The 20,594-nt window shown below is 42.3% G+C and overlaps 1 protein-coding gene across 2 annotated transcripts in view; it reads left to right on the forward strand.

The window, feature by feature from the left end:
• LOC124035574 (Wilms tumor protein 1-interacting protein homolog) overlaps window positions 1–20,594 on the forward strand; it is a 39,375-nt gene that overhangs the window by 5,174 nt on the left and 13,607 nt on the right. For both annotated transcript variants that reach the window (XM_046349065.1, XM_046349066.1), the window contains exons 2-3: window positions 14,158–14,259; window positions 19,562–19,629. In XM_046349065.1, the coding sequence (XP_046205021.1) occupies window positions 14,158–14,259; window positions 19,562–19,629 (170 nt within the window). The remainder of the gene's footprint in view (window positions 1–14,157; window positions 14,260–19,561; window positions 19,630–20,594) is intronic.

A 20,594-nucleotide genomic window follows, 5' to 3' on the forward strand; every position in this document is an offset into this window, starting at 1 on the left:
ATATGGTCCAAATAAAATGTTATATTTTTAATGCTCTCAAACCAAAGTTAGGCATAGGCTACCTCATTTCAAATAGGCCATCATCTCTGTCCATCGTGAATGTTTATTCTTCACATTTTGCAGCTGAAACGTTCAAACTGCATCTCCATGCCAATCATTTGTTTGATCTCAATCAGTTTCGTGGGAATATGGTATTAGAGCTTCTTGAATTAGCCTACTGTTTTATGAGCCAATTAGAGTAGATTGTGGTAACAAACTATTAGCCTACTGTTTTATGAGCCAATTAGAGTAGATTGTGATAGCAAACTATTAGCCTACTGTTTTATGAGCCAATTAGAGTAGATTGTGATAGCAAACTATTAGCCTACTGTTTTATGAGCCAATTAGAGTAGATTGTGATAGCAAACTATTATTCTACTGTTTTAAGAGCCAATTAGAGTAGATTGTTAGAACAAACTATTAGCCTACTGTTTTATGAGCCAATTAGAGTAGATTGTGATAACAAACTATTAGCCTACTGTTTTATGAGCAAATTAGAGTAGATTGTGTTAACAAACTATTAGTCTACTGTTTTTTTGAGCCAATTAGAGTAGATTGTGTTAACAAACTATTAGTCTACTGTTTTATGAGAGAATTAGAGTAGATTGTGATAACAAACTATTAGCCTACTGTTTTATGAGCGAATTAGTGTAGATTGTGATAACAAACCATTAGCCTTTGTTTCAATCACAGGGTATATCCTGCCTAGTGGTGTGCGCTGCTGAGTTGGCACATGTCAATTTCTTTTGGACTATTCAGCTTCAGATAACCATCCTAAAATGTCATTAGAAATGAGGAGGTGTTTTTGGTGTAACAATAACATTGTAGGCTTACTATGCTATAATATTTAGTTTTGTTACGTGAAATTGCTAGACATGGATTCAGCTTTGTTCTAACTTTACTAAACGAGGATCGTTGTGTGAAGTGATAGTCTTCTATTTGTAATAATAGTAATAAGTGATGAGTATGACTATTCGGTGTTGGCAAAAGATCTTGATGAGATTTAATTTTAAGCAATTGGAGTGCTCTTTGTAGTGTTGAAAGGAAAATGCCAGGAGTGCACAATGATCTTAAAGTAGTTAAACCAGCTTGTGGTGCTGAAGGATAGCTCCTCCATTTGGCCAGTTCAGAAAGAATACTAAGTGGTATAGCGATTTGGTTATAGACTAATGTAAAACAAATACACTGCTCAAAAAAATAAAGGGAACACTGAAACAACACAATGTAACTCCAAGTCAATCACACTTCTGTTAAATCAAACTGTCCACTTAGGAAGCAACACTGATTGACAATACATGTCACATGCTGTTGTGCAAATGGAATAGACAAAAGGTGGAAATTATAGGCAATTAGCAAGACACCCACAATAAAGGAGTGGTTATGCGGTTGATGACCACAGACCACTTCTCAGTTCCTATGCTTCCTGGCTGATGTTTTGGTCACTTTTGAATGCTGGCGGTGCTTTCACTCTAGTGGTAGCATGAGACGGAGTCTACAACCCACACAAGTGGCTCAGGTAGTGCAGCTCAACCAGGATGGCACATCAATGCGAGCTGTGGCAAGAAGGTTTGCTGTGTCTGTCAACGTAGTGTCCAGAGCATGGAGGCGCTACCAGGAGACAGGCCAGTACATCAGGAGATGTGGAGGAGGCCGTAGGAGGGCAACAACCCAGCAGCAGGACCGCTACCTCCGCCTTTGTGCCCGACGTCCACAGGTGGGGGTTGTGCTTACAGCCCAACACCGTGCAGGACGTTTGGCATTTGCCAGAGAACACCAAGATTGGCAAATTCGCCACTGGCGCCCTGTGCTCTTCACAAATGAAAGCAGGTTCACACTGAGCACATGTGACAGACGTGACAGAGTCTGGAGACGCAGTGGAGAACGTTCTGCTGCCTGCAACATCCTCCAGCATAACCGGTTTGGCGGTGGGTCAGTCATGGGGTGGGGTGGCATTTCTTTGGGGGGCCACACAGCCCTCCATGTGCTCGTCAGAGGTAGTCTGACTGCCATTAGGTACCGAGATGAGATCCTCAGACCCCTTGTGAGACCATATGCTGGTGCGGTTGGCCCTGGGTTCCTCCTAATGCAAGACAATGCTAGACCTCATGTGGCGGGAGTGTGTCAGCAGTTCCTGCAAGAGGAAGGCATTGATGCTATGGACTGGCCCGCCCTTTCCCCAGACCTGAATCCAATTGAGCACATCTGGGTCATCATGTCTCGCTCCATCCACCAACGCCACGTTGCACCACAGACTGTCCAGGAGTTGGCGGATGCTTTAGTGCACACACACAGCTTACAGTTCTTTATCATTCTCACCACCAGAGAGAAGGAAGGGAACAAACCACCATTTTCCTACCTCTAGGCTGCTATACATATTTATTTGGTTTGTCATTCTATTGTTTTTCATTTCATTTTTGTGGTAATTAAGTATAATTTATTTCGAATTTATCCGAATTTATCTTCCAGAAATAGTTTTACCATCTGCGTGTATTTTCAAATTGAAAAAAGTGAGGGAGCGCCACTCCTTCACACTCCGGCAGTACTACACCCCTGGTCCCCAAAGGTGTGGAACTCTGAGTTATGGGCAGCATCACTGAGTGTGCTACAGTAGTTTTGGAATTGTTAGTTAGATTACTTGTTGGTTATTACTGCATTGTCGGAACTAGAAGCACAAGCATTTCACTACACTCGCATTAACATCTGCTAACCATGTGTATGTGACAAATACAATTTGATATGATTTGATTTGACGATGAAGGGCAATGATCTTTCTTCTCCAGATGTGTCCAGTGGTGTTGTCCTGTCCTGAGCACACTGGACATATTGTACCCACGGTGGAGGCACCAGACACTTGGTGATCTGCTTTAAATTAACAACAAATTAGACTTTTCCTGCTCAGTCCCTCTCTCTCCCTAACCCACTCCCTAGTCCCTTCAGTCATGTAAACACTGTCCACATCCGTTTTAGAGGGCCTTTTAGGCTTAACAGCAACATTTATGGGAAATCATCTCAAGTCAACTTGGCTCAAAATACCATGAACTTTTCCTTAGCTTGTAGCAAGTTCCCTATTCTGTTCAGTTTTTCTTGTACCTGGCCGTGTGCACATGGACATGTACCTGGAGGTCTGCACATGGACATGTGACCGGCGGTGTGCACATGGACATGTACCTGGCGGTGTGCACATGGACATGTACCTGGCGGTGTGCACATGGACATGTACCTGGCGGTGTGCACATGGACATGTACCTGGAGGTGTGCACATGGACATGTACCTGGCGGTGTGCACATGGACATGTACCTGGAGGTGTGCACATGGACATGTACCTGGCGGCATGCACATGGACATGTACCTGGAGGTGTGCACATGGACATGTACCTGGAGGTGTGCACATGGACATGTACCTGGCGGCGTGCACATGGACATGTACCTGGAGGTGTGCACATGGACATGTACCTGGAGGTGTGCACATGGACATGTACCTGGAGGTGTGCACATGGACATGTACCTGGAGGTGTGCACATGGACATGTACCTGGAGGTGTGCACATGGACATGTACCTGGTGGTGTGCACATGGACATGGTCCATTGTTTTGTTTACAATTCTGACTGAAGCTCCAGCAGGATTGTACTATAGAAGTACAGTGGAAATAAGCAAAGCCTTAAACTTCAGTGGAAATAAAGTATAGTGGAAAATAAACAAAGGCAGAGAGAGAGGACAGGATTGGGGCAGTTGCTCCTATGAGTATTCAGACGATATCAGTTCAACAAAGCCTCTAAGAATGTTGCTCTATCCTACCTCATTGTCAGCATATTCCCCTGTAAACATCTCAGCACCTCTATCTGTCTCGTAGTCAGATACCGTAGTAGACAGAGGAGGCTTCAGGCAAGTGCATGAGTCTGGAATGCAGCAGAATGTGACTGAGATAGCTGGAGGAGACCTTGGTCTGTAGAATGCACAATAAACTGTGTGTGTGGGGGGGGGTGTGATAATGACCTGCTTAGCAGAGATATCGTCAAGTGGTGGGAGTCCACATTCCCTCCAAAAATCAACCACCTCACTATAACACATTTCAGCTCTACTCCCTGGGAGCACTTGGGCCTTGCACTCAAAGTTCAGACACTTCGAGATCAGAAAGCACAGATAGCCTTTGCCTTGTAAACCTTGTGAAGACTTGTCACTGCTAGCTTCACATTTCTCCAGCCTGTATCTCCTAGGAACAGCCATCTTTTCAAAGCAGAGCAGAAGAGGTGCAAGTGTGGTACAGATGGTATAATAGAGGTGCCATTACATTTTCAGGACCTGCCATTATCAGTGCAGATTCATGTGTTTAAATTGTATGGCAGCCAACAGTTTGTCCACACTGTTCATGGAATTGTTTGATGCCAATGCCCCAATTATGGGAAAAACTAAAACATGTTCAGAAATATTCCTGGATGTTCTGGAACAGTGGGGGAGTATTTAAAGACCATTAGCAGTGAGATACAGGGACATTAGCAGACCAGACCAGACTAGAGTAGTATGCTGGGCTTGGAGTTTGGAGGTAGTACAGATCGACCAGCAGCCTTGGCGTAATCAAGAGAGTCTAACTGCTGTCAACTGAGGCAATGCAGATTATAATCAATGACCACGTTTACATTATATATATATATATATATATATATATATATATATATATATATATATATATATATATATATATATATATATATATATATATATATATATATATATATATATAGATAGATAGATAGATATATATATATATATATATATATATATATATATGTACAGTGGGGCAAAAAAGTATTTAGTCAGCCATCAATTGTGCAAGTTCTCCAACTTAAAAAGATGAGAGAGGCCTGTAATTTTCATCATAGGTACACTTCAACTATGAATGAGGGAAAAAAATCCAGAAAATCACATTGTTGGATTTTTAATGAATTTATTTGCAAATTATGGTGGAAAATAAGTATTTGGTCAATAACAAAAGTTTCTCAATACTTTGTTATATACCCTTTGTTGTCAATGACAGAGGTCAAATGTTTTCTGTAAGTCTTCACAAGGTTTTCACACACTGTTGCTGGTATTTTGGCCAATTCCTCCATGCAGATCTAGAGCAGTGATGTTTTGGGGCTGTTGCTGGGCAACACAGACTTTCAACTCCCTCCAAAGATTTTCTTTGGGGTTGAGATCTGGAGACTGGCTAGGCCACTCCAGGACCTTGAAATGCTTCTTACGAAGCCACTCCTTCGTTGCCTGGGCGGTGTGTTTGGGATCATTGTCATGCTGAAAGACCCAGCCACGGTTCATCTTCAATGCCCTTGCTGATGGAAGGAGGGTTTCACTCAAAAGCTCACGATACATGGCCCCATTCATTCTTTCCTTTACACAGATCAGTCGTCCTGGTCCCTTTGCAGAGAAACAGCCCCAAAGCATGATGTTTCCACCCCCATGCTTCACAGTAGGTATGGTGTTCTTTGGATGCAACTCAGCATTCTTTGTCCTCCAAACACGACGAGTTGAGTTTTTACCAAAAAGTTATATTTTGGTTTGATCTGACCCTATGGCATTATCCCAATCTTCTTCTGGATTATCCAAATGCTCTCTAGCAAACTTCAGACGGGCCTGGACATGTACTGGCTTAAGCAGGGGGACACGTCTGGCACTGCAGGATTTGAGTCCCTGGCGGTGTAGTGTGTTACTGATGGTAGGCTTTGTTACTTTCGTCCCAGCTCTCTGCAGGTCATTCACTAGGTCCCCCCGTGTGGCTCTGGGATTTTTGCTCACCGTTCTTGTGATTATTTTGACCCCACGGAGTGAGATCTTGCGTGGAGCCCCAGATCGAGGGAGATTATCAGTGGTCTTATATGTCTTCCATTTCCTAATAATTGCTCCCACAGTTGATTTCTTCAAACCAAGCTGCTTATCTATTGCAGATTCAGTCTTCCCAGCCTGGTGCAGGTCTACAATTTTGTTTCTGGTGTCCTTTGACAGCTCTTTGGTCTTGGCCATAGTGGAGTTTGGAGTGTGACTGTTTGAGGTTGTGGACAGGTGTCTTTTATACTGATAACAAGTTCAAACAGGTGCCATTAATACAGGTAACGAGTGGAGGACAGAGGAGCCTCTTAAAGAAGAAATTACAGGCCTGTGAGAGCCAGAAATCTTGCTTGTTTGTAGGTGACCAAATACTTATTTTCCACCATAATTTGCAAATAAATTCATTAAAAATCCTACAATGTGATTTTCTTGATTTTTTTCCCTCATTTTGTCTGTCATAGTTGAAGTGTACGTACCTATGATGAAAATTATAGGCCTCTCTCATCTTTTTAAGTGGGAGAACTTGCACAATTGGTGGCTGACTAAATACTTTTTTGCCCCACTGTATATATGAGAGAGAGAGAGAGAGAGAGAGAGAGAGAGAGAGAGAGAGAGAGAGAGAGAGAGAGAGAGAGAGAGAGAGAGAGAGAGAGAGAGAGAGAGAGAGAGAGAGAGAGAGAGAGAGAGAGAGAGAGAGAGAGAGAGAGAGAGAGAGAGAGAGACTGTATGTTTTATTGTCACATACACATAGTAGTACGGTTAAGAACCTTGCTGAAGGTTACTGGCCCAATGCTGTGACCGCTAGGCTACCTGCAGCCCTACATGCACACCAATATCCCTGTTTTTGAGTTGACTCATATAAACATCATATCCGTTTACAGTAACCCAAATAAGCTCCTATCCTGGTTTTAAGAAACCCAGATAAGATGCCTGGGATATGCTGATCTTAAACAGGATACTGTGGCATGTAAACATCTTATCCCATTTACTGTTGTTTAAACGGTCTGCGCAGACTCAGTTTCACATAGTATCAGCTTTGAAGTTCAGATGGGACAAGTTGGGATAGTAATTGAAGTCTGGACACTGACTGTAGTCCTCACAAGTAGCCTATTATAATATTAACTCATGCAGAATTACTTGTTTCTTGCAGTGAAATGATAGACCAAATGTTCATTTTGTCTCTGGAACAGAAATATAATTGTTTTCTTTAATCTTGAGAAAATACAAATGCGCGCTTAGGTACATGTTGTGCAGCTGAAACATGCAATTTCTTTCTGCGACATAAAAGCTGACAAAATGTCACTTTCAACCATAACAAATATGCTTCCAAGGTTAAATTAATTACTGTCGGAATCATGTAGGATTGTTTTCACAGCTTTTAATTTCCTTTAAACTGGTCAACAAACTCCCCGGTCCATAAATGTCTTTGCTCCGCGAGAGAAGCAGAAATGAAAGAGAACGCTAGCGATGTCAACTAGATTGTTGATAAAGCGTTCATTCTATCGATCGATGTATGACATCATTCTGGTGAGCAATTATTTTTGTAGTGTTCTAGAGCATCAAGGAATGACAGAATAGAAGGTGCGTGTATATAATTATAGACTAACAAAGTTGACTAACGAATAGCCTTCCTTAATGTCGGAAATTATAAGCAGAAAAATATCTAAACGAGGGGTACAAACTTTTGGCTAAATTAGCAATATTCTGTTTATTTATGGATACAGGGATACTCGTGGGTGGGAAATCAAAGGTGCATGTAAACAGCTTGTCCTGAATATATCAAATCAAAGTTTATTTGTCTCCTACACAGATTGCAGATGTTAAATCTGGTGAGGCAAAATGTTTTTGTTCCTAGCTCCAGTAGTGCAATAAACAGTAAATACTAATACACAAATAAGAACAAAAGAACAACAAACAAGAGATGAATAAATATAAGCAAAATAAGACCTTCACCAGGATATGAGCTATTATCCGAATACAGTGTGAATGTTAACATTGTCAGAGTGCTTGTGGTTCAAGATCTGGAATCTTCAGAAACACCATGGAACACTCCAATCTGATATCTTGTTCACTTTTAGTAAATCTAACTAGTTCAGGTGCTGGACAGATACACATTTTAAAAAGTCTTCAACTCCCACAGTAGTTTATTGAGACACACAAAACAGACAATATTTCACCCCACTGGTATCTTTTTCATTTTCACTTTTAGGTTTTTACATAACTACACTTAGCAGTCTTCTGCCTCTCTCCTTAAAGGGAATATAGAGGTAATATGGGATCTACCAAATCTGGACAGTAATATTTTATTTTCTTGCTCATGGCTGTTCTATATATTTATTTTGGCCAAGCTGTTGTGATTAAGATGATTCATAGTTTGGCTATTTATTCTTATCAGAGAGAATAGCCCTAATTTTTCCTCTTATCTTTTCTGAGTGCAGGAACAGCGTCACGAGTTTAAGTTGCAATAGGAAATGCCAATATTTGACTTTGGTCCAGCTGAATGACTCTTGTTGAAAGGAAAACATGTAGGCCTAACCTTTGTATAGCATTGAGGTACCGTAGTCCTTCATTTTTTACAATTTTATACAGAGTGCGAATTACGAAGGATGAATGAAACATGAGCTCCTCTAAAGGCAACAAAAGTTCACCTTTGGGAGGATCGTTAAATATTTATAATTTGACGAGATGCGCGCCAACAGCAAGATGCATCAATCTCACCGGAGAAACCATCCAAGCGAGCAAAACAGCGCCTGTCATACTCTTTTTGGCCAGACAGCATCATATACTGAGACAGAGGGCCTCAGTTTCGCTCGCACGGATGCTTTCTCCGGTGAGTTAGATTCAACCACTTGCGCATTGAAACTTTATTGAAACATTATTTCATATGATTTTTCTTTTTTTATTGTTCACATTTTTGGGGGAAGTATGGCTTTCATTGGCATCCATGAATACACACCACTGTAGTAGGCCTAATGACAATTGCTGAATGTCACTATGGTGTTTTTAACAGATGTCTCTTTCCTTTCATGAAAATGACCTGTGCACAGTGCACTGTTTGGATGCTGGAATTATTTTAGAGTGAACGAACCTACGCTGCCACAGTTAGTCTACTTTTTGAAGTGATTTGTTTGAAAATCAGATTTAAACATCATTACTGGGTGTGTTCATGCCACATTAAAATGTAATGCATTTTTGTCTTTACTGTTAGGCCAATTTTAAAAAATGTTGCGTGCACAAGGCTCCCAAGGATGTCACAGTATAATTCGCACTCTGATGTCATAGATGTAAAAAGCAGGGATGGGGTCAATTCGGAATTTAATTAAATTCAAACAATGAATTTGAATTGACCACACCCCACAGGAAGCAGAATTTGAATAGAATTTGATTTGAATTCAAAGCCATTCAATGCAACTCAACTGAGACGTGAACATGAAATTCTCATTTATTTGGGGTGTGGCTAATTCAAATTCAAGAATTGAATTGGAATTAAGAGCAATTCGCAACTCAATACAAAATTGACCCTAACACAGGTAGCCCTTTAGACTCGTACCCGTATACGGATTGAAAATGGTAGACTTGGACACTGATAAGCACCTGAATTGTAACGGAGTGGCTGTACAGTAATATGCTATACATGACGTCAGAGCTCAGGGTCTCTGTATGGGTTTTAACTGACCACCATTCTGAACTTGAGCACCGCTCATGAATAAAGTTGTATCTGCAAGAATTCACCTCACCTCTGTCCCAGACTGGTCTTCCCTGTCTGCCTGACCCCGCTGAGACCCCTGTCACCATCCAATCCTCCTAAAATGAGGCATGAGAAAGAATTACCTTGGTGTATATTTATTCATTATATTATCCAAGAATAAAGTCAATGGTTCAATAATTTAAATAACTATTATTGTCACGATCGTCTGAATGAATGTACCAAGGTGCAGCGTACTTAGAGTTCAAAATGTTTAATAAATATGCAACTCACCAAAAACAATACAGAAGGAAACGTGACGTTCTGGGCTGCTCACAGGCAGCTACACAAAATCAAGATCCCACAAACAACAGGTGTGAAAAGGCTGCCTAAATATGATCCCCAATCAGAGACAACAATAGACAAGTGCCTCGGATTGGGAACCATACCTGGCAAACAAAGAAATAGAAAACATAGATTGTCCACCCTAGTCACACCCTGACCTAACCAAATAGAGAATTAAAAGGATCTCTAAGGTCAGGGCGTGACAATTATTCCCAGATCCCAGACTGTAGCTTTAAACCGCTGTCCTGTAGCTACTGTAGGTCTACCCATCAATTCAAGATGGAACTTTGTGTCATTCACTGAATCTACTGCAAAATTCACCTGAGCTCCATAGACTGGTCTTTCACCATCTGATACCCTGCTAAGACATGATGAGCATGTTGTGTACTGACCGCACTAGAGGGCTGCATTCCCGCAGGATGCATGTGGGATCTGCGGGTCCCCACAGAGATCAGGGCGGCGCGGCCAGCATTTTTCACGCTGCAGGCGGGAGCAGGCGGTCAGATAGACGCCTTTGGGATGAAAATATTTTTGTTGTCTCACAGATTATTTTGATACAGTCCTCTTTCTGCGTGGTATGCGTTAGCCTACCTATTGTATTGAAAGCACATATTTTTTGCATTATTCACACACAGCTTCAACTTCAGTAGACTTGACCTAGTTGGGTGTGAGAGTTCAAGTGTGCCTAGTGTGTGTGGTCTCATTGAAATAGAGTAGGCTTCCTCCATGGGTGGTGAATCACGTGGCAGTTAACGAATATGAAATCAACTTAAATATGGAAATAAATATTGATAATGAAAAGAAGTGAGTCGAAGTGCAATGAATAAATGTAATCATCTTTGAAAATGATTACCCATTTATTTGTCTCTGCCTGTAAATCGTCTTCCTGAAAGGTAAGCTATATCCTATAGAACTATGCAAAACATAGCAAGTGTTGCTATCATTCTTGCTGCTTCCACTTCAGTAGCCATACCTGCGAGCTCTGGTGCACGTGTGGTCTCAATTAAATAGAGTAGCATGGGGCAGTCATCTTTCCAAGGAAATGTACTTCCTAAATAGGCCTATGATTAGGCTATAGTTTACTACATTGCCTAGAGATAGGTCTAAATATTTGAAAACCATATTTCTCAGTCTGAAAATCTTCCTAGTCCTAAAAGGTAGACTATAAAAATAGCTCAAGAGAAAGTACAAGTCTCTCCAACTCTGCTGTCTTCAAACTACATTTAAGATATTGACTGATATATCCAGGTAATACAATGTAAGGGCCATTTGAGAATCTCTGGTAATTTAACCTATTTCTAAAGTTTCTTATGTTGTGCATTTGATATTTCCTATCGGGCGCAAAATTGCTGGGACCATGGCTGGCAAGTGAGCTGTGTCACATATGCCTAAAATAACATTGCGGGACTGCGGTTGGGTTTGGGATCAGTTCTTGCGGTATCGAGTTGGAGTCGGACAGAAAGCCAGCAGGTGTGGGCAGGAGCGAGATGATAAAGATCGGTCCCACACAGACCTCTACTGTGCACCATAACAGTGAAGCCTGTAACTTTAGAGCTGTTTATTACTGTGTCAGTGTGAAAAATCGAGAATTAGCTTTGGAAACTAACAGATCAATTGCGTTACATTGACAAACTGACTAATACAACCCACATTGCACTGGCAAAACGTCAGAATATCAATCTTCAATTGTTTGGCTGATGGTTTCATTGTTTGATTCAGGTCTAGTTTGTTTGAGGAAAAAAATAATAGCAAATGTAATCCAACTTTTGGCCAGCTTTCTCTCCGACGGTACATCAACTGGTAAAAGCTTGTCAAGTTCATTTTTAAACGTGACAAACAAAGGCTACAAAACATTTCTATACATACAACTGCTGTTAGATAGTGATATAAGGTGGCTATTATTACTATCTGACAGATAACTAGAGGCTAGAGCTGGCCTGGCTGTGGTAGCTACTCACTAGCATAGCTTTTTCATTCACCTCAGTCAAGAGGGGATGAAACATTAGCTAACGTCACACAGTTGCCTCGTTTTGTATCTTATTCCAATAATAAAACTGGGGGGGGGACAAAAATGCAATTTTAGATTGTGACGGGATCTCGTCTTTAGTCTAATAATTTTCCCATAGCCTCCCAACGGTTCCCTTTTAATTGCTACCATGATTATGCGTTTTCATATTTTTTTCTGTAAGAACAGATTTAGCCCTATCAATATAGGCCAATTCCCACCAGTCTAAGGGGTTAAGACATGTCAAATAGAGACAACCTGCTTCTATAGCAGTGTAAGTCCAGCACATATTTTAAATGGCCTGGCTCTAGAAAGTATCGTTGCCTTGAAATACTGTCAGAATAAATTGGTAGAGAGAGGACTAGATGATGACACTCTTTCTTCATTACTGTCATCATGGGAGGAAGGTGGTGGTGGGGGGGAAGTCAGCCCCCTGTAGCGATGTTGTGTCCTGTAGGCGTGGTGACCCTGGACTCACCCCACCCAGGCTTTGACCCTGCGCTCACTGTGGAATGTGACCCCGGCAGAGGCCATCTTGTGCGTGAGAGGAAAGCAGGGGAATCATTAGTCCAATGCTATGTCCAAATAGTTGTCACCGGCTGGGTGCCTTCCTTAGTAAGGTTTTACTATTAACCTAAAAAGAACCACGTAGATGATAGTGTCTAGTCCACACCTGTGGGTAATGCACCTTTTTTCCTCTACATTGTCTAGTGTTTGCAGGTCAGTGGTCGTCTGCAGCAAGTAATTATACTATCTGCGTCCGTTAACCACTAACATAGCCCACTAACCTTTGCTGAGTCACTTTGTCATTGTGCCACATTAAGATAATGCTTCCTGCCAACTCCTAACACACCTGGTTAATGTATTTTTAATTTAGATACAACATAGATCAATGAACCTCACAGAGACAGTTTGGTCCAAGTACTGTATATACACCCTTTATAGATCATTGATGGAACATGGAAGTTACTAGCTAAAGCAGTTACAACGACATGTACTTTACTGTTGTATGAAAGTAGGATTCATGATGAATATGTTGCTGATAATGGTTGGCAGTTAGCCTAGCGGTTAACTGTGTTGGGCCAGTAACTGAAAAGTTGCTGGTTCGAATCCCTGTGCCGACTGGGTGAAACATCTGTCAATATGTCCTTGAGCAAGGCATTTAACCCTAATTGTTCCTGTAAGTTGCTCTGCCTAATGACTAAAATGTCAATGTAAAATCATGATGATTATGTCAACAGATGTTAAACCTCTCTGGGATAGGCGGGACGCAAATGTCTCTCCTGGCCAATTGCCAGGAAAAATGCAGAGCGCCAAATAAAAAATAAAAAATGCTATAAAATTCAAACTTTCGTTAAATTACGCATGTATGATACCAAATTAAAGCTACACTCGTTTTGAATCAAGCCAACATGTCAGATTTCAAAAAGGCTTTTCGGCAAAAGCATAAGAAGCTATTATCTGATGATAGCACAACAGTAAACAAAGAGGGAGTAGCATATTTCAACCCTACAGGCGCAACACAAAACACAGAAATAAAATATAATTCATGCCTTACCTTTGACAAGTTTCTTTTGTTGGCACTCCAATATGTCCCACAAACATCACAAATTGTCCTTTTGTTCGATTAATTCCGTGGATATATAACCAAAATGTTTCCAATTTGCGCAACGTCACTACAAAATATTTTAAAAGTTACCTGTAACTTTGCCAAAACATTTCAAACTACTTTTTAATCCAACTTTAGGTATTTTTAAACGTTAATAATCGATCAAATTGAAGACGGGTCTATCTGTTTTCAATACAGGAGGATCACAAACCAACACTACTTTTCAAGTCTTGCGCAACTCTCAAACAGTACACATAATGTTACCCTGTTTCATGATGACCGTACTTCTTCATTGCACAAAGGAATAACCTCAACCAGGGGTGGTGGTGACATTCAGTGGAAGCGGTAGGAACTGCAAACAAGTGCCTAAGAAATATAGTTTCCCAATGAGAACTCATTGAACAGACGGTGACCTAAAAAGAACAAATCTGAATGGTTAGTCCTCGGGGTTTTGCCTGCTACATAAGTTCTGTTATACTCACAGACATGATTCAAACAGTTTTAGAAACGTCAGAGTCTTTTCTATCCAAATCTACTAATAATATGCATATTTTATATTCTTGGCATGAGTAGCAGGGAGTTGAAATTGGGCACGCTATTTATCCAAAAGTGAAAATGCTGCCCCCTATTAACCTGTGTCTATTCCCTCCTCCAGGTATCTGTATCAAGTGTGGGAAAGGTGTGTATGGAGCCAGCCAAGCCTGTCAGGCCATGGGGAATCTGTACCATACCAACTGCTTCACCTGTTGCTCCTGTGGTAGGTGTATATATCCCTCTGTCCTCTACTCCTACTCAGCAGCTGCATCATTGGCTGGCATCACAGATGTCCTGTATTTTCATTTCTTAGCACAACATTGATGTTGGTTGCCAGAGTGTCTTTGGGAGTTATCAGCAGAATGCTCCGTTCTCTATTTGACAGGAACACGGATGATATTATGGAACGAGTGGGTTGTAGAGACGGCTGTTGAATCTGCAGTCAACCTGAAGAAGAAAGTGTTGATGCATGTTGTGTGTATGTGTGTGTATGTGTGTGTACGTGTGTGTATGTGTGTGTATGTGTGTGTATGTGTGTGTATGTGTGTGTATGTGTGTGTATGTGTGTGTATGTGTGTGTATGTGTGTGTACGTGTGTGTATGTGTGTGTATGTGTGTGTATGTGTGTGTATGTGTGTGTAGGGCTGTCCTGTCACCTGACTCCAATTGTCCTCTCTAGTTTCAAGTGGAGACGAGGGTGAAGCTGGAGAGAGTTTGGAGCAAGGTTGCTTTCATTCATGCACTGAAGTACATGGATGCTGATCCCTTGGCTTTGGAAGAAATGCATATAATTGACATGTAATTGAATACATATACTTTCAGGTGTATTGTGTGGTTGAAGAATGAGGGGCAGTGTCTCTAATCCCGAGGTTTCTCTACAGATTTCTTTTCACCTGCTTTGAAAAGTGTACTTGAGTCAGACCAGAGAGATATACTGTAAGTCTGTTTATATTGGTCAGACATTATTGCCCATCTATAATGTTTTAAACAGTACAGAAAAAGAGAATCTATACTTCTCTGTTATTCAGAATGAAATACGTTTGGTGAAATCTATCCAGAAGTGAAGCAAGTCTTCCCCTTCTTATTCTAGTGGTCTCTGTATATAGATGATAACAGGCCATCTTGACTCTTGCGATGGTTTATTCCTAACGTAAACTCTGTGATGTATTATTGGGTCTCTTATGAATGGGAATGTTTGCTTTTTCGAGTGTTTTCAACCCCTCTGAGAAGTTTAGTTTTAAAGTGCCTGTAGATCTCTAAACACACCTAATGATGAATCAACTTATTTGTTGACAAACTGTTTTTGTTTTACTTTTTGACTAAAAGTCCACAAATGTTATTCTGTAAGAGTCAGGAGCTCCATAGCAGAGAGAGTTCAGTTCTCTGAGACATTGCTGGCTGGTAGCCTTGGGCTTTGTTTAACCATGCATAATTGAGCCCTCCTCTTGGCTTGCTCCTATGGTTGCACGCTTTTTTCATGAAATGGCCAGGAATGCAAACTACCCCCCTCCACTTCAGCCGGCCTTCCCATGAGGACCTCAATCAGACAGTCACAAAGTGTACCAGGCCTGCTTATCAGAGGGGGCCGGCCTGGCATGGGCTCTGAGCAAACAACACACACATAAACACACACACAGATAAGAGCACACAGACCGATGAACGCACACACACACACACAGAAATGTGTGCGTGTGTAATTACACGCTCACACACCACGCACACACTCAACCCCCCCTCCACTACCCACCCAAACATACCCACACACACCTCCTCATTACTTTACTAGTCTCAACTATACAGTCATAAGACATACCTCTGTGACCTGTTTATTTCCTGTACTGGTGTTGACGCCCAGCTCCTAACTGGATCACCACCCACTTCCTCCTTCCACATGCCTTTTGTCTGCTTGCTCACATGTATCCATGCCTTTAATGGGGCACGCTAGTGATTAACTAGTTACATCTGTGTTACTGTAACACATCCTGCTTGTGCGTCTCACACCAGCCAGGAGAAAACAGCCAGGGGCCTTGTATTTCTGAAACCTGTTTATGATGCATTGTGGTTTCCTCAGTCACTCACCAGCTGCACCTGGCTGGCTGGCACAGGGCACACAGCTCAATGTTGTGCTGTCTGCTATGGGGTTGTGGCTGGGGAATTGTAGCTGGCTGAAGTAAGTAGAGTTAGCCTGGCTACTCCCCATATAAATATAATCTAGTCATTCTATTTCTATGCTACTCCCTCATCTGAGTGTAAATTGTGGGATCTGGCCAAGGTTTTAAATGATGTACAACAGCTTGGTGGTGTAACCCATGCTGCCTTTGGCGATGGTTCGACTACTTGATCATGACTTTCGCTGTGATTTAGTTGTGGGGGAGTTTCTAAGAGAGACTGAGTGGGTCAAGGTTTTATCCTAGCTCTTAATGATATTAGAGAGACTGGGAGATTCCGTAGCTTCTGGGTTTTCTATTTGAGAGATGTGCTTGTGGCTCTGTTGGTGTCTTAACTTGGCTGTTCTCTTTAAAGAGAGACTTACTTAAAAACAATTTTGAAACAACAGCAGGTCTGCACATGCTCTCGTTGCCGGGATCGAAACATTCCTGTCTGAAGTCCCGAGCAATCTGAGTGAGTCACTACCTCCAGCATCCTTCTTTTACTTACCACAGTAGTGGGCAGGCCCTCCCTCCGCCTCTCCCTCTCTGCCTCCTCCCCCTCAGATCCCCGCTGCCTGCCTGCAGGTGATAAAGGCCCACTTGTTCTGAGAGGAGAGAGGAGAGGAGAGGGAGAAGAACGGAGGAGAGGGGGGGAGTGGGTGGGGTGGAACCTGAGAAAGTACAACATGCTTGATGTTTCCCTCCTACAGGAAGAATATGTAGATACTGAACATATGGGGATTTGGGTACAGTTGAATTTAAAAGAGATGGTAATTTAGGACATTATTCACATTCTTGTCTTGGCTTAGCAACTATAGTTTAAAAAAAAGTTTCCTGTGGCCAACAGCCAGGTAATTAAAAGTCAACATAGTAGCATAGGGATTTTATAAACCATATGTTGGAATTATCATGGCCAGGCCAACTAATGACCTTGTGTAGTGAACTACTGTGGCTAGTCCTGGATCTCGAGGGAGAGAGTCTTAACAGTGAGTGAGTAACCACTGTCAGTTTGCGGACTCTGCACCTCACAGGGCACAGTAACATACCACTTAAACAGCAGAGGGGCCAGTGAGGACTGGAGCTCCACAGCCGAGCCCAAACTAAACCCAGCCTGCATCACACTGTTGTGGTTTTAGGAATGTAAGATCAGTGAGGGATGAAATCACTGTAACGTGAGGTCATTGTGATGTGAGGTTGTTGTCTCAATGGGGTTGGAGGGATGACACAGGTCCAATGACATGTCCAGATGCCAGGCTGGTTGGCACCAGGAGTGGCAGTCAGCAGTGCTACAGTACCGCCACCAGGCATCCATGACTGGTCCACAATCTACCACTCTGACTACATGATCACAAGACTTTGATTGCTGGAGTATGACTCACTAAGGATTTTATTTTTCCTCTGAGAATTATTTTATTTGACCAGTTTATTTGACCAGTGCGTTGTGTTTTAAACATTGCTTGTAAATGTATTTGCAATTCTTATAGAATGTACTACTTATATGTCCAAGCCTTTTGCCAGCTTTACGTGATTCATTTGTGGAATTTCCGTTGAATTGTTTAAAATGATTTCTGAAGGGTTAATTATCTTGCTGAGAGAATCGCTCCCATTATTTCAAGATGCACGGCCCTTTATGTGCATGTCTATGAAACGCAGCACTGAGTCATGGGAAACCTATGTTGGAGCTGTAGAAACTATGTACAGTATCTTGAGTGTAAAATCCCAATCAGGGAGCCATTTGGTCCTGAACTCCATGGAAAATGCCACATGTCCCACCGTGCTCAGGGGCTGTGAGCTGAGGAGAAGAGGAGAGGAGCCCTGAGCCCCAGCCCACTGCAGCCAGCCCAGCACTTTCCTCTCCTGTGACAAAGGCTAGAGGGAGGCAGGGAGCCCTCCCCCTCTCTATGAGGGAACGAGGGAGGGAGGGTGGTGGAGGGGGGTTGAATGGGACCAACTAGTGACCTCAGGCAGAAAGAATGTCCCCGTTTGCTCAGGCAGCCCGCTCCCTTAGCAGAGCACCACAGTCAGCGAGCGCCGAGGGCTTTGTGTTTCACCTTCCAGATGCACTCGCCAGAGCAAAGGTCACCAGACAGACACACAGCAACATGCTCTGGCTCACTGGTGTGTTGTTGATTTGAATGTAATGCTTTTTACAAGTTTAGTCACTATGAGTTAAAAGAGCTCCTCCTCTGTAGTCAACAGGAAATATGTTTTTTCTCTCTCGTCCAGCCTCCAACTCTAAATGCTAATAGTTCCTCGTTTTCAGTCTTAAGTCTCACCTATTCTGTGAACAGCATTCTTCGGCTGCTATAGCCATTTATGTGGGTGTTAATGTATTGCTATCTCCCAGCAATGTGACACTGTGTGTGAAATACAGTGATTGCATACATTTGGGTGTAAAAAGGGGGACATGTCTTTCCCAAGCCAGGACACCCATACAATCAATGGCAGCTCAGGACGGCAATTAAATCTGACTAATCCTGCAGATTTATGAGCTCCATGCGCTCTGTCTGCCAGGCTGAAGTCACTGCGCTGCCAGAAAGAGAAGAGACTGCTGCTGCCATTTAGTGCATTTGAATGGGCATGCATTAAGAGAAGCATCGCAGGGGGCGCAAAGGCCAGGGCCAGTGGGAGTGAGCAGTGAGGAGATCTTTCCTTTTAGGTGGAATTCCCTTTTATCCTGTGGAATTTACTGCTACTGTGCTCATGGAGCCCCAAAATGGTGACTTTGGGGAGGGACTGACTGTTAGTATGGCCCTGCCTATACCAGACATGGGGAAATACTTTGCTCAGGCTCCTGTATTTGGGCTGTGGTGGTGTGTGTGTGAGCTGTACACAATGGCAGGGGTAGTGGCGAGGAGGGGTGAGGAGGAAGGGGAGTTTGTAAAGCTGCTTGGACCTGGTCTGGATGGTGGGGCTATATTGATTGTTTGCTGGTTCTAAGTAGGAGTCCCATGGGGATCAATGGATGACCAGAGTATTGCAACAGTAGTGTGGACCTCAAACGAGTAAACCAACATTATGCTACTATCATCTGCTTTATTCACTGGTGTTTCCTGTTGACATCTGTTATCGTTGTGGCTTTAATGGAACAGAGAGGAGTCAGGGGAGTAGGAGGCAAAAAGTCAACTCCCATTACTGTTTATTCTCAGCAATGCAGTTTTGGATAATGTATTTCAAATATCATCAGGAGAACCTCTGGAGCATTTCAGCATTGCTCAAAAGGCTGGAAACACTATTTCCTTGATGTATTAACTTACTTATAGCCTACGGGTTGGGTAAAATCACATAGCAACATTTTTATAGTCTTCACTTTGACAGGGTCTGATACAGGAACACTTCTATACCCCAGCTCACACACTTACTTCTCTTCTTCAGGGAGGAGGCTGAGAGGGAAAGCTTTCTACAACGTCAACGGCAAGGTCTACTGTGAAGAGGACTTCCTGGTGAGTTACAACATCTGTTGTCCCTGCATGCCTCCTTATGCACATGCATTTATGTGTATGTTTTGTTCATTATGCATATGTTCAGAGGTTGAGTTCTCCATGTCCTTCAAAAACACACTCACCCCTCGATGACAGACTTGGGAGAGGAGCGGTTGCACATTCAAAACCCTCCAGAGAAAACAGACTTTCACTGCTACAATTAAGGTTAAGCACCACCCCTCCAATTCCCACTAATTTCCCCCAAATTTCCCCAAGGAGCACAATTACCCCACTGCTCTCATCCCATTACTCCCCAGCACTTAGAATTATAGAGGGAGGCGGAGTGGCTGTGGGCAGCTGCAGGCCTCAGACGGCCTCCTGTATGATGTATCCATCTGCCCAGGTTGGACACAAAGGGAAACAGACACAAGTTATTAGTATGTATTGATCTCTTATAGACGTCCGTCAATCTATGATCAATGGGACCCAGGTGTTTTATAGCAGTCGTTTTTGTCTTCAAAAAGATACAGACTTATTGTTTATTACTACTGAATTAGGTTGTTAGGTTGCAATTGACTTAATGTTATTATTATATTATTATTAATGTAAATGAATCACTCCATTACACATAAACATTGCCCATTGGCCCCTAAAACAGACTTTCAATTGGCTCAGAAGATGAGTGCTAAGAGTGGTATTGGGTCTCCTCATACTGTAGATGTAAAGAATAGATCCTAAAGGGGTCAGGTGGTGGATGTGACTGTCACGCCCTGACCTTAGTTATCTATGTTTTATGTATTATTATTTGTCAGATCAGGGTGTGACGAGGGTGGGTATGTGTGTTTTTATCCTGTCTAGGGTTTTTGTATATCTATGGGGTCTTTGTATGTCTAGGTAATGTAGGTGTATGGTGGCCTGAATTGGTTCCCAATCAGAGGCAGCTGTTTATCGTTGTCTCTGATTGGGGATCCTATTTAGGTTGCCAT

Source organism: Oncorhynchus gorbuscha, linkage group LG05 (assembly GCF_021184085.1).
Source record: "Oncorhynchus gorbuscha isolate QuinsamMale2020 ecotype Even-year linkage group LG05, OgorEven_v1.0, whole genome shotgun sequence".
Lineage (NCBI taxonomy): Eukaryota > Metazoa > Chordata > Actinopteri > Salmoniformes > Salmonidae > Oncorhynchus > Oncorhynchus gorbuscha.